Source organism: Amblyomma maculatum, chromosome 10 (genome assembly GCF_055883805.1).
Source record: "Amblyomma maculatum isolate TAMU_Amacu chromosome 10, ASM5588380v1, whole genome shotgun sequence".
Lineage (NCBI taxonomy): Eukaryota > Metazoa > Arthropoda > Arachnida > Ixodida > Ixodidae > Amblyomma > Amblyomma maculatum.
The window spans coordinates 7,200,131-7,220,075 of record NC_139353.1 but is presented as its reverse complement, the minus strand read 5'-3'; the positions used below and the strand labels follow the sequence as shown (position 1 = coordinate 7,220,075).

The window sequence follows — 19,945 nt, the reverse complement described above, 5'->3', positions numbered from 1 at the left end:
ATCAGCAAGAAGGGACCGTCGTCTTTTCGCCATGATGACGGAAAAAAGTGAAATGCTTCCAAGTCATCAAGGATGCCACGAGCTTCGGTTGCCCTTTGTGGGTGGGTTTAAAGGAATGGTAGGAATAGTGAAAGCAGCGCACCACCAGCCGAGGAGGTCATCGTGCCAGAAGCAGCAAGCTACCCCGTTCCAGAAGCTGCATACGGGACTTCAGCTATATGGCTGCCGCAAAACAGCTACCTGTAACCCCAGTGAACGGCGGCCAGCCGGAAGTGAGTTCACCTGCCTACAGTGGTTACTCTGAAGCACCGAAATTGCAGCCCAGGGTACAGCCACCAAGGAACCTATGACCTCCAGAACGCTATGGACACCAAGTGTAGGAGACATTGGGCGATTGTCATATTCCCTCAGAAGTGGACAGATATAGACAGGGTTTGATGTTTATTTTGTTGCTTGTTTCCATGTTATTCATTGCATAGTACAAACTCGTTGTATTTACTGTATATAGAGTTCGGTCTACAAACACTAACGTACTACGTTACTAGTTCATGTAAATATTTTTTGTAAGGGAATATATGTTGTATATTTGGTTTTGGTTCTGGTTTGTAATTACTGCCGCCAGAGGCATCAGAGTCAGTTCGTGTATATAAGTAACTGCATGTGGAAATAAAGGGGAGTTGATTGGTTGGGTGCTCGTCAGTCCACGTTCATTCACGTCACCTTGGCCGACACAACACGTAGGCCACTTTTAGCCGAGTTTCTTTCGTTTCGGTTGTCTTTTTCTAATTAATCACTTTGGATTCAAAAGTGGTGTTACAGTGTTTTTGTCACAACGGTCATATTGCTATCCGAACAGGCTGATATAGTAAAAGGCACAGCGACACCATGCGAAAAAAATACGACAGTCTTTGCAAAGTCACGCTTAATAAAGTGGTATGAAATTTGAGCAGCTTTGCAAAAATTCTAAAATGATACATTTTAGTCGGCAATAGCTTATGGTCTTATTGCTTTGTCATGCTGAATTATATATATAATGCCCTTGTCACATGGCCACTGTAAAGGCGTTTGAATAGAATGACACCTCCCCAAAAATAGCTTCATCCACAGACACATCACAGAGTTCGATCGCCTTTACAGAAGTGGCCTTTTCCAAAAGCGGAGGTGACCAATCTCTTTTGTGGCTGGAAAGGCAGCACAGCCTCCAACTTAGTGAACACCAGTGATAATTTTTCAATAAAGTAAGGACTCAAAAGAACATATTTGTGTCACGTTTACCATTATCAGAAAGAGTTTTATGCGTCGCAGAAGGCAAACTAGGCGCAATAATGCACTTTTTCCAAAGCACGCTCGTAAACACTTCGAAGATATCATGTGTGGATGCTAACCGCGAATGCACCTGCGTGCCATACTCCTTAATTTAATGTTTATGAAAACACTGTACATAAATTTACTATAATCAACGTGTAATAACACAAGTATTTGATTTATATGTTGCGATACTTCGGTTTATTCTGATTGGTTTTGTTTCAAGATCTAGCGCCACGCTTTCGATAGCGCCCTCAGAAGGAAACGCTGAAAGACATCGCCAGTGCCGTGTGTCTGGTATGCAAGTTCTTTTAAACGCAAGCCCTTCAACTCTGTAAAAGACAGCTTAGGTGAATGTTTTTGCTAGCTCGTGTAGAAGAAGTGTAAGACGCCAGAGAATCAGCACGAAAAAGTGGTTCAGAGGGATACCGCATTTATTTAGATGGCAACTTCTTCACCTCAGAAATTGCAGATTTTCTTGTCGTAATCCAAAAAGCGAACATTGCATGTGTCTTCGTACTGCTGCTGGCAGTCAGAAGGAATGGAGTCCGCAATCGAGCTGTCTGCCCAAAGCATGCACACTGCAAGATAATGAAAAATGGTGCGGAGGTCTGAAGAAGCTGTATGCAACACCAACTGTTACGCAACAGGATTATGCAATTTCCTAAGAGGCAAACTCCCACAATATCGGCCGGAGAGATAGGCTTTAAGGGCAAAAGCATGCCACTAACACTTGTCATTTTTACGTCTTAATACGGTTTGTTCCCTCTTCACCACCCACCTACACCTCGGGACCGGCCGAAAGAACTTTCTAACAGATTAATGTCCTTCGCCATACTACCCCTAAGGTCTCTAAAAACACTATACCTTGCTTCATTACTGTCTTACTGCCAACGTCTCGTTGTCAACAGCATTACGTCAAGAGCCAGCGGTCAGGTCAGAACGTCTGCATTCTGGTCAGATTAACCAATGACGCTTAAGTTTACTAACCTACAGGCAAAATAGGCAATTCAGCTGGGATTGAGCGAGCAATGTCATAACAATCAAACATTGGAAAAACGAAACACGCATGGACAGCGTAATGATCATGATAAGAACACGGTTGTATTTCCCCCTAAACCCTAATACAGAGAGGCTCACACATATGCATCTCGCCGGATTTTATCGCGGAATATGAGATCTAGATATAGCTCCGACACTAAACTTCAGAGAGTCTGTTTCTGATTTGCTAGTCGCGCTTGCACTCCCGCCCAGAAGGTATTTTTATAATTGATCACTGACTCCCATTAGTTTCAACATCCTTCCAGATAGGTGACCCAAACGAAATAAAAAGAAATACATTTGGCAATAACAAGAAATTACAGCACAACAAGGAACTCCATGAGCGTATCTTCATGGCATTGAAACCAAATGGTTATCAATATTCGCACGTTTCTGTCCACATAGTCACATTCTATTTTACCGCAGTTGGTCACAAAATGAAATGTTGCCTAATAAACAGCCTGAAGGCCGTTTCTCTAGAATGTTTTTTCTACTCATATTATGACGTCATGTCCAATCTTGGATATCCTAAGCTACCAATGTAGCGTCCGCAACCATTACAGTAGTTTTATCACTTGCAGAACTCCTCACAAAAAAAATCAACCTCTGTGAGGCTTTACAAATAGTAAATAATGGCAACTTGAATTAACAGCGCACTGACGGCAAGTGTGCAGCCCTCTTGACGAAATCCTTAATTTGCGATAACTATCCCTGAATTCATATAGATTAGTAAAGGCCCTTGGGATGCATTTCCCATTCGCGTGTTCAGAAACTTGTTAAAACGTTTTGTGCACTGCGGATGTTTGAACTGTGGCTAGCCGTTTCTGACACTCGTATATTCTGAATTTTTCTAATGAATTGTATTTATACATTGCTTCCTCACTCTATTTCCCGACTGAAGAAATGCAGCTCATCTCGGGCGGCCTGGCCTCTTATTTTCGACATTTCTATCAGACGCTTCCAAGTACCTGGTATGTCCTAATGCTGCTTTCTCAACATAGCTCGTATAATGAATACTGTGTTAGCGCTGTATGGCGCTTCATCTTTCACATCGGTGCAAATGCAGCTTCATCTCCATTCTTTTCTTTCGTAGATACTCATGGTCGTCAATTACGGTTGTTTGCTCCGGTGTGCGAATAGGGCTTCAGGCTTGAATAAACCTGGTCCGCCAAGCCCGTCTTTATTTGTGGTGGAGATGCCTCTCGATCCACCCTCTGCCTCATCACCTGCTTCTACCTGGCACTCGATCCAGGTTGCCGCTTGGCCCTTACCACCATCGTCACGACCCAAGGGGGGAACGCCGCTGTTTCGGGTTCTTCCCGGGTTCTTGCCATTCCCAAAAAAATAACTTTTCCTTTCTATACCGTTTTATTTTACCTTTCAATTGGCTCACTTCTCCCCGTGATACTTCTGTGGTACGGGAGAGGGGATCTCTTCACCTCAGACTACATCTGTCCAGGAAAACCAAATTTTAGGGTCCTGGGACCAAAGTTGGGGCATCTCCCCGGAATTTGGAGGTCGCGTTGTGTTAATCGGCCTGACTCAAATTAGGCTGAACACCAAAATAATAAAAAAAAGTTTCAGTTTCTAGGGGCCAATTTTGCAGGTAGCGGATAGATGCTTTGCACAGTTTCAGCAGATATATTCAGTCGTGTCTTTTTTTCTTCCTTGTTTATTGCTGCATGAGCCTCCGAACCCTGTCAATACGTCTTCGAAGAATTTTAGAGGACCAATTTATATGGAACATTTGTCTACCTAGAAACTTTCCGGAAAATAGGACGGCCAACTGTATGGCCAATTTATATAACAAGTAAAATAACACTAGTTTTTTTTTTAATGCTGGAGCAGTTAAGATGACATCCTTGAGTTCAGATGCAGCCTCTATGAGAAAGGGCGGCATAAGTACAGCGGCTGTAGGAGGATGCATTTGTAGGATTGTAGGAGGAGGAGCGATGTAGAAGAAAGTGAGGGAAGCCTCGTTTACGTCCATGATTTGCGAGAGATTAAATCTGAGATATTGGCATTCCTTCATAACTTGTACTGCTAGCTATGCTTTGACAAGCAAATATTTCTTTATTTTCGCGCGTCTTTGCAAATAAATTCCGCAGAATATCTTTTGATTTTGTATTGTGCGACTAGTGCACTCGCAATAAAAGTGTGTGATGTGTTGGCACAAAATTTTAAATTGTAGATGCTGTAATACACAATCTGTGCAATCCGGCCGGACTATGCTTACGTTTTTCTCCATGGTATGGAATGATAGCCACCAAGCAGTTTTCGTAGTTGCTGTAATTATAGTGGGCCGTATAAGGAGTTGAAAAGTCTGAAATAAAGTGAGATATAGGAATCACAATCATGTTCATTCATGGCAATGCATTAAACATTACTTCCTAATTGACGTAACGCAATTAGCGCGTACGAATTATGGGAGCCAATTTGGCTGCCATCTACCAGAAAGACGGTTGATATCAAGAGGCAAAGACGAAATAAAAATTTCCGGGAATAAGTGTAAGGTTTCAACAAGACACAATATCCTTAAATATTAGAAGAAATATATCTGAAGTGATGAGGCAGTCGCAAACGCGAATGAATTGTATGAGTCTGTGAGGTGGACAATAATCCACCATAACGTAAACAAAATATCAACAGAGTGAGAAGTATTACCTTTATTTGTCTACTTGATAAACTCATGCGTTCTTAAGGGAAGTATTCCTGTAGGCAATCTGGAGCCCAACTATGCTGCCGACATAGAGAGCGGACCCGACGTCGCTCCTCAAGGTGACTTTTTGTGGATAATATAAAACTTGTAATTCAAGCAAAAGCAGCAACACTGCTTACCGAGGAGCCTCCGAGCTATATCAGAATACTTGTATGTACTGTCATAGAAACCCAGCTGATTGAATGTGCAAATATAAGAAATAAATTGCTGGAGGCGGTTGGTGTTGCTTTTTGCCTATATTACCTTGAGCCTAGTCTTCGGCTAGGGCATAAAAAAGCACTAAATCAAACCTCTAAGACTTCGAACTGCAAGTCAGTGTCACTTTGTTGCAACCAGATGCCAAATTCGGAGGCCGATGGCACAGGCCTGTTGCCGCCGTCTCCTGTTTCTTTTTCCATCATTGCTCGATCTTCGACGTAATATAGAAAAAAGTTTTTTCTTGTGGTACACAGGTAAAATCTGACAAAAAAAAACACATAACACAGACTCCTAACGAATATTGGCGCCCTAAAAGCTCCCGAGCGTCCGTTTTTTTTATTGTTTGAGAGATTCTAGAATTCTGCTCTACCGTAAAGCCATTGGTTAAAACACTCAATAGGAATGAGTAGCATCGTCGTTAAAGACAGGTTTTGCTTTACGCCGTCAATGTTTTTCTCTGCAAAACGCCATCAGCTTGAGTGCAATATTGAAATATATTCAATGTAGATGGAAGTTGCAGATATATAAGTGCCCAAACGCGGTCACATATAACACGTGTGAGTTGCTGTCGCCGTCTAGTCGTGGTTTCTGTTCGCATTTGGTCATTCTCTGACAAGAACGCTGAACAAGCGTTCTTGCTCCTCATGGTGCACCCTTTTTTCCTGCTTTTGATGTATGTCAGCTTTGAGCTATGTGCTTCAAAGTACTTCCAGAAGGGAAAAATCCGTTAAAATTATCTCGGAGAGGTTAACACCATGCTAATAAAAAATGTGCTTGATTTATACCGAAGGAAGAAAAATGAAAACAGGCACGCACCGTGATCGACGTAAAATGTGAGCTGATCAGGAACACTTCCGGGAGATATATCGAACGTGGCTGTTTTTCTGAAAGGAAAGAGGTAGAAAGATGGCCTTATTTCAATCGTTAATGGGAAATAGTGCAAGAGCATTTTTTCAACCGCTACTTTCTGCAGAAAATGTTTGTAATGCTGGTCTTTTCACAAAATGTCCACATTACGTGTCAATAACGGCAATGAGTTTTGAATCAAAACTCATTTCCGGAAGACCAGCTCTGGTCTGATATAATGGGCGATACCAAAACAATTAGACATTTTGCCTGCTTCTGCGTTTATTGCAGTGCGTACTTTATTAATGATATTCAACAATTATATACGGGGGTATACTATTCTCCCTTTTCAACACCAGCATGTTTCTTGGAAGGCCGAATTCAGTTGTTCTAAACGAGGAGCTTTATTAAGAATACTAAGCAGGAAGGGAACTTAAGATGTTGCCGAAATGGGAGAACGGCTTGGGAAAAGTTTGTGTATCCACCACTACAGCAAAACGTACATTTCTCCAACTGGTGTACATTGAAACAGATTCAATGTTAATTTACATTGGTATAAAATTTCAGAGTTGAGCATCCTTTAAAAGCTGGCCTGTGAGATAATAAAAGCAAGAAGAAATAATGCAATCAAATACCACGCCTAGACCACACTAATTCTGAATGAATATGATCGTCAATTTATGGAATAAACGCGCACGAGGTACGCGTATGCAATAGGGAAAATTGACGCCAACCGAGACCAAAGTCTTCAGCGTCCCTAAAAAAGAAGTCCAAAGTGACGCAAAGTTTATGTACGATATAGGTAAGAACTTGCTTTTCATTTGCATCCGGATCGTTGAATGTCCACACGTATGTAGCCACCATGTGCTCTGGGTCAAAGCGCATGGCGTCCGATATCAGGCACCGGAACTGCGGGTTGCTGCTTGATGTGAAAATAGCAATCACGTGTCGCAGTGAAGCGATAGTCTACACAAAGAAAAGTGAGAAAGTTAGATATAAGAGAGGAGGCCACACGGTGAGGTTCTTCTGAGGCAAATATTTTATTGTATACACTATTTCAGGAGCACAAAATATTTTCTGTATTGCTAGAGAATCATTACATCGCTAGAGAATCTTGCCTTAAGCATTCCGGGCTTAACAAATGGCATGCATTTAGGTTTAACATTGTATATTTTCTAAAGGGAACACCGAGAAGTTTTGTGGCCTTCATAATCTCAACTACTTGGGCATTTGTTTGAACGCAGGGATCGATTTAAACATATTATAACGTATTTTACTGATTTTCGGCTGTTTATAGATGGTCTGCTATCTACTGGGCGAACATGTAATGAGTTGCTTCGTGAAATGGGGCTGCAGGGGATGTTGTGCAGTTACACAGCCGTTGCTTTCCCGGCTGTTGAAAAATAGGTTGCTGCTGTGAGACTAAAATTTCGGTCGTCATTTCCTGTAAAAGCTGGAAGCACGGAACCCAATTTAATTTTAAGGGTCTGCTTCTTTGTTTCATAATGAAATAAAGGGCGGTTTACACTATTATTGCACACGAAACAATTAGAAACAATTACTAAACCAGCACTCGCTCCTCAGTCACGTAGGTGATAGAGATCGAAATAAAACTGTGATGCCTATTGTGCATTCGACCAGCGCGCTTTGAAACACACGCGTGTCTCCAGCCTAACCTTTATAGTTGCAGCCATTCACACGTCAGATCACAGTGGAGCATGCATGTAGTCAGATCGCGCAATTTATGGGCTTTAAAATATATTCGAAACTGTGAGTGTGTATGCTCCTCTCCACTGACTCTATTATGTTTGATGTTCCAGCAGGTTCGAAACATTTAAGTCTATCGCCGAGCTGTAAGCTCGTGAGGCTCTGATCGTGTGTTAAGTGCCACTTTAGAAAAGTCAAAAGCATTTGTAATTTCTCCGCAATATTTGCCGACACTGTCTTTTTTAAGAATGCGCTTTTCTTCGTTTTCAATGCAGCGGCTATCGCCCACATGTTCTGTCAGTGGCTTTCTTTGATAAGATGGAACATTTTTCGTGTACTTTCGTCTTTTGTGTCATCCGTTGAAGCCATTGCATTGATGTCCGTGGGTGAAACGCAAAACACATAAATATATAAAAGTTAAATAGTAGGACAGGTTGAATGAATTTGGTTTAAACATACGTGATTTTGTGCTCCACTATAACGAATGTTACCATTAGATAATTTAACCTTGTTAGATCAGCACTGCACTCGTGCTCTTTCCTGCAGTACAAAATGCCAACAGATTAACGTACTTATTTTCCCAGGAGTTGCAATTTTGCCAGTGCTAATACTCTCACCCAACAAATCACTGCTTTCACGCGCATCCCACAGCGTGGCGTTTCCCTGCAATATGCTTTGTCACCGAGAGATCCCAAGAGAACTGCGTTTATACTTACTAAAGGTAGCATTCGAAAATAATTGTACAGTAGCAGTGGGTGTAAAACCACAAACGCACAAAACGTTTCTTTAACACCACCGCGTTGAATCAATAATTAGGGATTACTCAATTGAGGCAAAGTACATGTACTAAAATACCCCTCCCGGCGGCCGTTTTTCGATTACGGTGAAAGGCAAGATGCTGTGTACTGTACGGTTTTAGTGCACAATAAAAATCGCAGATGGTCGAAACTTCCGGAGCCTTGCACTACAGCGACTTCGTATAGCCTGAGTTGCTTTGGGAAGCTAAAGACAATAAACCAAACAGAACTGGGCTTTTTTTTACAGTGGCGGCATTTTTATTTCGTCACAAATGTTAAACTGACCTCGCACTTCCTCAAGCATTGCCCGTTTTCTAAGTTTGCACGCCTCCGTTCTGACATCTCTCTTTCTATTCCTATATAAGCTGTCACATAAATGATATAAAATAAATAAAAACGAGCGTTCGTCCTTTCTACCTTGCCTCCTGAGTTCGTCAGGATTCAACACGCAAAGTGGGCAGCAAGAAATACTTCTCAGCTACGTATTTGCAACAGAACGTTTTGGCAGCCTCTTTTCCAGCTACACGTGACCTGCACAATAGCGGAAAAAATACGACGTTTACCACGAGCTTTACAAAGTTCTGCAATAGTGGATTATTGGTCGACGTGATTGAGATAAATATCAAACCTGCTACATGGGTTTCGAAAAGTACCACCTCTATCGATCCTGCTTGGCGCTATGACTCTGAAAGGGAAGTCTTGGATATGGCTGGCTTTTAGGCGAGTGCGCAGTTGTTACACTTTGTCGGCCAATGTCATTACCGTTCAGAAATATTCGCCACTTGGGAAATTAAAGTACCAGTTGTCGAAATGTAACCACAAAAAGACAAATAAGCTGGTGGGAATAATAAAACCAGTAACGTTTTTGGCAATGTCCCTTCATTATAATTTTTGAGAGCGCACTGAATGAAGACATTTTTAACGCCTTACTGCAGTTTTCTGCTTTATTTTATAAGAGAAATCACATGTTCGTCCTATTTTACATTTACCGCAAAAGTTTAGGTTTAAAGCTCTCTCTTGCAATTTTGATGTTATAAACCTACTTTCTCATCTTACCTTGAATGCTTGTATGGCGTCATGAGGATGTTTCGAATTCAAGGTGGCGACAACAGCTAAAGCAGGAATCAAGAAAGCCACGAGCCTCTGCAAGTGCATTTTGGAGCAGTATAGAATGAAGAATACTCTGAGGAATTTTCCTTGTGAGTTTCTGGTCGGCGTTTTTATATCCATGCACTCGGATATTAACTTCCCGGCACTCACGATGCCCTTCTGATAGCACTACGCGCGGATCCTGCATCGTACGGCAACACAGCATCCGCCAGTATCTTGCTGGCTGCAGGCTGCGCAGCCGACTGCGTAATACTTTACCGGACTTGTTTGAATAGAAATCGGATGGGAAAACTACCGGATGGGAGTGACAGAAGATTACGTGCATTGTGTTTGGAGGAAAGCAGAACTGCGAGCCTTCTACAGATTTTGAACGTTACTAGTGATCACTGGGTCAATTTTGACTATGTCTGGCAGTTTAAGCCACTGTAGGGGGCTGTTCACGCAGCTTTTTCAAAGATGGTAGCGGCGTTTTACAGCTAGCAACCGTGATGGGCATCTCCATCGTGCCATAAGTTTACCCTTCATCATTCGGATCTGCCTGACTACGCTCATAGTGGGGCAAGTGCTCCCCCCTGTCCAATTATGCTCGAGTATGCTGGTTGCCACAGCCTGTATCAACTAAATTTCCTCATCCCCTCAGTTCACTTCTACTCCTGTAACAATATGGTCAGTCTCCTGATCTACTCAGGACGCTTCTTCTATCTTAGCGTCCATCTATTATTTTCCTTTCCGTAGCTGCCTGATGCAGTCTAAATTCAAGTGGAACCATTTTCGATAGCCTCCACACTTTTACATCATGAGTAAGTAGCGGTATGGTACGGCTGTTGCACTCTCTTCCCTTTAAGGGATACTGGTAAGCTGGCGTTCAGGATTTGACGCTGCTTACCAAATGGATTTCACCTCAAACATATTTTCTTTGCCTTAGTTCTCCTGTCATCTCTCCGGCCTTGAGTTTATATCCATTTGACTTTCATACTTTTCTAGAATATTGAAATGTTGAAGTGGTACGATTGTGGCACCGATCATCAGCTTCTTGTTGCCAAAATTAAGCTTCGATTGAGGAAAACGCAGAAAACTAGAAGGCCTTTCAGGTATGATCTGGATCAAATTCCATTAGAATATGCTGTGGAAGTGAGGAATCGATTTCAAGAATTAGATCTAGAAGACAGAGAGCCCGAAGAGATGTGGACTGATGTTCGTGATATAATACAAGAAGTTGCTACTAAGGTAGTTCCAAAGCAAAAGAAATTCAAGAAAGCAAACTAGTTATCTCAAGAGGCTTTGCAAATAGCTGAGGAAAGGAGGATGGCAAAATTTATGGGGGAAAGAGAGAGGTACAAGGTTCTCAATGCGGATTTTCAGAAAATAGCAAGGAGAGATAAGAATGCCTTCCTGAACATACAGTGCCAAGCAGTCGAGGACAACATCCAATTAAGGAACACAAGAGCTCTGTATAAGACAATCAAAGATATTGTTACGTAACACGTGATATTGTTACGTAACACAATATCACGTAACAATATCAAAGGAAGCTTCTGTGCTAAGCTGGGCGTGATAAAGGACAAACGAGGCAAGGACCTCACTGAAGCCTCAGAGATAACGAAGAGGTGGCAGGAATACACAGAAGAACTGTACAAGAAGGACCCGAATGTGCAAACCCAACATAAGACGGTTGTGATTACTGATCTCGAGCCGGGCATCCTGAAGAGTGAAATTGAATGGGCCTTAGCCAGCCTTGCTAAGAACAAAGCTAGCGGAATTGATGGTATTCCAGCTGAGTTGCTTCAAAACCTCAACCACGACGCTGTTAACACACTGCATACATTATGTCAAAAGATTTGGACAACCCTGCAGTGGCCACAGGATTGGAGGAGGTCAGTTTACATCCCCATTCCAAAGAAAGGCAGTGCCAAAGATTGTTCAACTACCGCACGATTGCGCTTATTTCTCATGCTAGCAAGGTGATGTTAAAAATCCTGCAAGGTAGGCTGCAGCAGTATGTGGATCGGGAGCTTCCGGACGTGCAAGATGGGTTTCGCAAGGACAGAGGAACTAGAGACCAAATTGCCAACCTTCGCTGGATCATGGAAAAAGCAAGAGAGTTCCAGAAACCCATTTACTTCTGCTTTATTGATTATGCGAAAGCGTTTGACTGCGTAGATCACAGCAGATTGTGGCAAGCTCTCCAAGAGATGGGAGTTCCAATTCACCTCATCTGTCTCCTCAGGAACCTTTATGAAGGGCAAGAGGCCACAGTCAGAACTGGGCATGGTCTTACTGATTGGTTTCCGATTGAGAAATGAGTGAGGCAAGGCTGCATACTGTCGCCCTGCCTATTTAACCTATATGCAGAGTGCATCATGAGGAAGGCCGGTCTGGACGAGTCTTCAGCTGGAGTGAAGATTGCTGGAAAACGTATCAACAACCTTAGATATGCGGATGATACCACTTTAATGGCAGAAAGTGAAGTAGAACTCATGAGACTTCTGATGCGCGTACAAGAAGAGAGTGAGAAGTTTGGGCTTAAACTGAACAATAAAAAGACAAAGATCATGGCGTCTTGCTATATCAAGTCCTGGAGCATCAATGGACAAGAAGTGGAAGCTGTGACAGATTTTCTCTTCTTGGGCTCCAAGATTACCTCGGAAGGAGACTGTAGCCATAAAATTAGGAGACGCCTGCTTCTGGGAAAGAGAACAGTGGTTAGCCTTGACCGCCTAGTAAAGAGCAGAGACATTAGTCTGCCAACCAAGATCCGTATAACTCGTGCTATGGTCTTTCCATTTGTGATGTATGGGTGCGGGAGTTGGACTGTGAAAAAGGCTGACCGCCGAAGAATTGACGCGTTTGAATTGTGGTGCTGGCGAAGACTCTTGAGAGTTGCTTGGACTGCCAGAAGATCAAATCAGTCAATATTGCCGACCATAAACCCTGACTGCTCATTGGAGGGTCAAATTCTAAAGTTAAAGCTCAGCTACTTTGGTCATCTGATGAGAAGAGAGGAGTCGCTGGAGAAAGATTTGATGTTGGGAAAGGTTGAGGGTCGCCGGAGAAGGGGTAGGCAGCGAACGCGATGGTTAAATGGCATCCTCGAGGCACTGCAGATGAAGTTCTGGAAACGAAACACGTTTCCATCTTTCCTGCTTCAGCTGTGTACAAACGTACAAACATATTTTCCCGCTTATTTTTATTGCCATTTCAGCAATAAAAAAAATAGGCAATCACGCAGGAGATTTTATACAGAATATACCGTTATTAAATCCTACCTTGGAGCTAATCAGTCAGTTACCTTTAAACTAGATCTAGTGTCCTAGTGATATATTTGCCGGATTTGCGTCAGGGTTTCGTTTTTAGGGATCCGTCTTGAGGAAGATGAAATGAGATAGAAGCTAATTTAGCGTCAGATGCGAGGTGACCCAAGGATCGGCGGTAACAAATTCGAGAACCGTCCTGTGTGGAAAACAGCGCAATTCAGAAATTTCAAACTTACGTGGAGAAGACAGGAAGAAACGAGAGACAAAAAAAAACGCGGCCAGGAAGCGTAGTGCGTGTCCGCGCTTTGTTTTTGTCTTTGTGCCCCTCTTTGTGCTGAGTGTATTGCACAGCTATGAAATGGCTTAATCTGAAAACTCACTTCCCTAATTTCATGTCTTATTGGTTACGCTAATTTAGCGGTTTCGTTCAGTGAAGATTGCGTAGTACGCGCCTTCTCATAAAAAGGAGCCAACCAGGAACAGTCGTTCCGATTCGTGATTCGGGCGGCGCAAATAATACAAACATCAAGATGCTACAAAATAGAATCAGCCAGATCCGAACTATTAAAGCTCGATCTTATACATTCATGCCAGAAAAAGAGTACAATCCAGTCATTTGCGAGATAGTAAAGTGTTGTTCTTCCCTTTTGCGGCACGCGCCGCGGTAGGTTAGCGGTCAAAGCAGTGTTATGCTATCACAGTCTAAGATAAGAAAGCAGCATTAGTTGGTGGCTGCATGTCGTTCCGAATTGGATGCTGTGAATCATCAGCAATGATTTCTGCTGTGCCTCTATTTTCTGCGCTTAAGATTGTTGCTGTCCTTCAGGACTGCTTTGCTGTAGCCGGCTTCAGCGTTGGACGTTCAAAGGTGTAGAATGTATGCACGTCAGAATTAGGTATCACGCCTAAGTATGAAATATGGTTTTTAGTGAAAACCTCCTGATTGAATTCGGGACTCACGTGGTGGTGGCTCGGAAACTTGGGCCATTGCTTCGAGAGTCAGCAAACCTTAGCATGGCCAACGTAACCGGCCAGTATCGTTTCCACCGGCCGAAGATGCTCTTACGCTGGCGCTTCTATGAGCAACGCCGCGACCGATATCGGTGGTCTACTAGAAGGCCACACTGGCTGCGAGTAGAAAAGCAAGCCCTCTGCGTTCTCCGGTTCTGTACCTCCGGGTGAATTGAAAGCTTCTACGAAGATGTAGAATCAGCAATGCGAAAAGTAAAGACGCAGTATACTGGACTAATGGGCGACTTCAATGCCAAGGTAAAGAAAAAGCAGGCAGGAGACAAGGCAGTAGGTGACTATGGCATTGGTTCTAGGAATTGCAGGGGGGAGGTACTAGTTGATTTTGCAGAGCGCATTAACTTACGAATCATGAATACCTTCTTCAATAAACGGAAGAACCGGAAATGGACATGGAAAAGTCCTAACGGGGAGACTAAAAATGAAATCGACTTCCTAATGTGTTCAACCCCCGCCATTTTACAAGATGTAGAAGTAATCGGGAAAGTGCGATGCAGTGACCACAGGATGGTTAGGTTCCGAGTTAGCCTAAATCTGAGGAAGGAACGCAACAGATTAGTAAGAAAGAAACCCATCAATGAATTAGCGGTGAGGGGGAGGGCAGAAGAGTTCAGGATCTCGTTACAGAATAGGTATTCAGCTCTAACCGAGGATGGCGACATTACCATAGAAGCAAGGAATAATAATTTCAGAGATATCATTACTGAGTGCGCGGTAGAAGTAGGCGGTAGGATAGTTAGAGAGGATGCCGGTAAGCTGTCTAAAGAGACCAAAGATTTGATTAAGAAACGCCAGAGTATGAAAGCTTCCAATCCAACAGACTAGATCGAATTGGCCGAGATATCAAAGCTAATCAATAAGCGCAAGGTGGCCGATATAAGTAAGTATAACATGGAGAAAATTGAGCATGGTGTAAAGAACGGGGAAGCCTTAAAGCGGTAAAGAAGAAATTGGGCATAGGCAAAAACCAGATGTATGCGATAAGTGACAAGGCGGGCAACGTCATTACGAATATGGACAAGATAGTCAAAGTAGCCGAGGAGTTCTATACAGATCTCTACAGTACCCAAAGTAGTCAGGACCGTAATGAGATTGGCGGTAGAGAAAAACAGTCAGACGTTCCATCAGTGACGAAGGACGAGGTCAAGAAAGCCTTAGAAACTATGAAAAGGGGGAAATCAGCTGGAGAGGATCAGATAACTACGGATTTGCTGAAGGACGGGGGGGATATCGTGCTAGAAAAACTGGCCACCCTGTATACGCAGTGCCTGGTGTTATCGACGGTACCGGAACCATGAAAAAATGCAAACATTATCCTCATTCATAAGAAAGGGTAATCTAAGGACCTTAAAAATTACAGACCAATCAGCTTACTGTCTGTTACGTATAAGGTATTTAATAAGGTAATCGCTAATAGAATCAGGGCAACCTTAGACTGCAATCAAGAAAAGGATCAAGCAGGGTTTCAGAAACCGTACTCTACTATCCATCATATCCATACCATAAATCAGGTGATAGAAAAATGCTCGAATTATAACCAGCCCTTACACATAGCATTTATTGATTACGAAAAAGCGTTTGACTCACTTGAAACCTCGGCGGTGATGCAGGCATTGCGAAATCAGGGGGTAGACGAGCCGTACGTGAAAGTGCTGGAAGATATATATAGTGGCTGCACAGCAACCACAGTTCTGCATAAAGAAACTAACAAAATTTCGATAAAGAAAGGTGTTAGGCAAGTAGACACAATCTCGCCAGTACTATTCACAGCTTGCTTAGAGGAAGTATTCAGAGACTTCGAATGGGAGCAGTTAGGGATAAGGGTAGATAGAGAATACCTCAGTAATCTGCGATTTGCTGATGGCATTGCCTTGCTAAGCAACTCGGGGGATGAACTGCAAATATTGATTGATGACCTAGACAGGAAAAGTAGAAAGGTAGGCTTGAAAATCAATATGCAGAAGACTAAGGTAATGTTCAACAGCCTCGGGCAGGAACAGCAGTTTACATTTGGTAGCGAAGTACTGGAAGTAGTAGGGGAATATGTCTATTAGGACAGGTAGTAACCGCAGATCCGGATCATGAAAAGGAAATAACAAGAAGAATAAGATTGGGATGGAGCGCATTTGGCAAGCACTCGCAGATTATGACTAGCAGCTTACCGGTATCGCTCAAGAGGAAAGTATACAACAGTTGCATCTTGCCTGTACTCACCTATGGGGCTGAAACGTGGAGGCTAACCAAGAGAGTTGTACTTAAGTTGAGGAAAGAAAAATGGTAGGGGTAACATTAAGAGATAGGAAGCGTGCACAATGGGTCAGAGAAATAACTCAAGTTACCGACATTCTAGTGGAAATCAAGAAGAAGAAATGGACATTGGCAGGACATGTAGTGCGAAGATAGGATAACCGATGGTCACTGAATGTAACAAACTGGATTCCAAGGGAAGGAAAGCGTAGCAGGGGGCGGCATAAAGTTAGGTGGGCGGATGAGATTAAGAAGTTCGCAGGGGTCAAGTGGATGCAACTAGCACAGAACCGGGTTAAGTGGAGAAATATGGGAGGGGCCTTCGCCCTGCAGTGGGTATAGTCAGGCTGATGATGGTGATGATGATGATTGTTCGATGATTGAAGGCTGTCAAAATCAAGTATGAGCAAAGTTGTCATGTTTTCTTAATGGGTAATGAGATTTTAAATGCCGCTCGGTCAAAATAAACATTAGGGAGCCTAATAAGTTGGATTAGTCGCCTTTCACTTTTCTGAATGTTAAAATGGCCCGGTGTACAGGATCGCTAGCAATATCTTACTTATGGTACAATATGATAGAATAAACGGATTGTTAGTTTACTGCCCCCAAAGTATGAGCGAAAGTGATTTGTGAGCATTCTTCCTTATTAAAAAATGAAAATCTAGGCTTAACTGCAATGTATACGGTCTGAAAGTTTGGGGATAAGATCTTGTTCAATACGATCGGAAAACAAACTGATTAGTATCTATAATACATTTCCCATTTTTGCCTTATAAAATCTACATGTTGTGCTCCTTGCTGTAATACCCATTTTCACAGGTCGCACTGACGTCTTTCTGAAAGTGATTAAAATAAAATGCATAAACCAAGCAGACAGAAGTCATGAACAACATCTCAGAATCGAAGCGCGTATACCTGAGCGGGTAAATGGACGAGTTGATGTGGTCTATCTCCACCTTCGCCTAGAATCATCATAAACCGGACTATAACCGTTGCAAGGCGAATGCCTCTCCCGTATTCCTCCACTTAACCCGGCCCAGTGCTAGCTGCATCCACTTGACCCCTAAGAAGTTCTTAACTTCATCCGCCTATCTACTTTTTTTCCGGCCCCTGCTACGCTTCCATTCCCTTGGAATTGAATTTGGCAACATTAGGACAATCGGTTATCTACTCTTCGAATTCTTCCTGTCTGTACCTATTTCTTCTTGTTTATTTTGACCAGAATATGTCTTTTTCTCGAGTTATTTCTCTGACCCTATTTTCCTATCTTTAGCTTTAGACCTACCGTTTTCTTCGCCCAGCGTCTATTTCAAAATTAAGGCCGAGCATAGCTTGTATTTGGTCGATGCAGACAATTGAAGAGCTAAATGCCAATTTGTGCCATAATTACCGTACTACAACCACAGGCTACCGAGCTATTAGAGTCAGTCGCGAAGACTATTAGGGTGTGAACCAAATGCAAACGTTACCTGCACACATACAGAGACCACAAAAATAAAGCCTAAGTACCAAGAAAAATTAGCTGGTTTAACAATATTTCCTTCGAACATCACTCAGTAGTCTTCCAAGTGCTCTCGACCAGAAACGTTGCAGTTATCCAACCGTTATTCTCTCTGCTTGAAATTTCTCTGGAACTGTTCAAGCTGAACATTCGGGTGTGTCTCCTGCAAAGTTGTTTTCATTTTGAGTATGGGTGTCGAGACAAGTTGAATATCTCAGGAAAGTCAAATACCTGCTCAAAGACAAGCCTGTGCGTGCCGGAGACTTGCCATCATTAAGACACTGCCTATCTGGTCTCCACAATGCCGGGCGTTTTCATTGCGTTTAACGTGTCAGTGACGCCAAATCTATCGAGGTAAAATTGCTATTAACCTCTTGCTATTTCTTTGCTATTTCCTCTCTATTCCTCTCGTGCTGAAAAAAAAAAGAAAGTTCATTCATTAGCAGATTTTACCTAGTTTTTCTTTCGTAATTGGACTCTATAAATTCGACGTCTTCAATTTTTGGACGCCATAGCACCTACATTCTTCATTCGTAATGACATTAGAAGGAAAGTTTGGTCACTTTCCATCTGTTATGTCCTTACGTGACCTGGAATACGTGTTTGTTTTATGTCTGCGGGAATAAACCCTTTCCGATAGATCACAATATGTTGTCATTAATGGTCTAGCTTACATCCCATTCTCAGATACTACTTCCGGTCTACACCAGGGGTCAGTTTTCTGGCCATTGTTGTTTTTAATTTATATCAATGATATTGCCGAGAGCAGTTCTTGCGAAATCCGCTTGTATGCCGACGACTGCGTCGTGTACAGACTGATAGTCACCCAACTTGATGTTCGCCCCCTGCAGCAAAACCTTGGTTTGGTTTTGTGGGGTTTAATGGGCCAAACGGGTCAGGCTATGAGAGACGCCGTAGTGGAGGACTCCGGAAATTTCGACCCCCTGGGGTTCCTTAACGTGCACTGACATCGCACAGCACACGGGCGCCTTGCTTTTCGCCTCCATCGAAAAGCGGCCGCCGAGGCCGGTATTCGATCCCGCGTCCTCGGGAACAGTAGTCGAGCACCGTAACCACTGCGCCACCCCATCGGAGCGAGCAGCACAATCTAGACACCATCCATCAACGGAGCATCAAGTGGGAAATGACGCTGAATTCAAATAAATGTAAACATGTTGTTTTTACACGGAAAAGCTACCTTATAAACTCTGTGTACTGTTTAAATTATACTCCTTTGGAAATTGTTTCTGAATTAAACAACCTCGGTGTGTATTTTAGGCAGCACCTTACATAGAAAACCCACATTAACTATGAATAGGCAAAGCATGTATAATGTTAAATTTATTCCGGCGTATTTTCTATAAAACCTCATCAAATATAAAAGAGTTGTTCTACCTCACACAAATTAGACCTATTCTTGAGTTCTGGCGCGGTGTGGGATCCATGTAAGATTACATTATCGGAAGGTTTAGAACGCGTACTGAACCGTGCAGCCCGTTTGCCGCCTGTGGTTACGACTTTCGACACAGCGTTTCAGCAATAAAGGAATCTTTTGGCTGGGAACTTCTCCATAATTGGCGCATGCGCAGTAAACTAGAAATCTTCTATCACATCTATTTCAGTATAACCGGAATTTATAAAACTCTATATGTCCAGCTGCCACATTTTGTTTCTGCACGTTGCGATCAGGCTGTCAAGGTGCCAGAAATCAAATGCCAACCTAACGTTTATCAGAGCTTTTCCTTTCCGCAGGTCACATCTGTTTGAAACAAACTCCCCACAAATGTCGTGGACTGCACATCTGCGGAAGCGTTTTGTGCTTTTATTCATAGAATATCACACAATCTTAACTTTGTATCATTTAATGTAAGTGCGCGTGTGCTTGCTTTTGCTGTATTTCATGTCTGTTCCATGAGTTGTTTGAATATCTCATCACCTGAGTATAGTAATTGTAATGCTTGATTTCGTTGTACGTCTCCTTTGCAATAATGCCTTCGGGCTCTGTAGGTATCTGTTAATAAATAAATAAACAAAATTCGCATCATTGCGTCTTTTGCTCTGCCAAACTGTCCAAATGCACTCGCATCAGCTTTACAGTCTCATGTGTTGCATCTCGAATATTGTTAATCATGCAGCATAAAGGTTGTTGACATTTTCAAGAATGTGTTCGTAGTTTTTCGCAACTTTCGCC

At 42.7% G+C, this 19,945-nt stretch overlaps 1 protein-coding gene across 1 annotated transcript; it reads right to left on the bottom strand.

Annotated features, from left to right (window-relative positions):
* Positions 1-1,721: 1,721 nt before the first annotated feature.
* On the bottom strand, positions 1,722-9,828 carry LOC146175487 (uncharacterized). Its single transcript, XM_084581872.1, has 5 exons — positions 9,670-9,828; positions 6,924-7,075; positions 6,080-6,147; positions 4,583-4,669; positions 1,722-1,886 (listed from the first exon to the last, which is right to left on the bottom strand). The coding sequence occupies exons 1-5, from the start codon at positions 9,766-9,768 to the stop codon at positions 1,765-1,767; spliced, it is 528 nt and encodes a 175-aa protein (XP_084437998.1). The 5' UTR covers positions 9,769-9,828; the 3' UTR covers positions 1,722-1,764.
* Between the last annotated feature and the right edge of the window lie 10,117 nt (positions 9,829-19,945).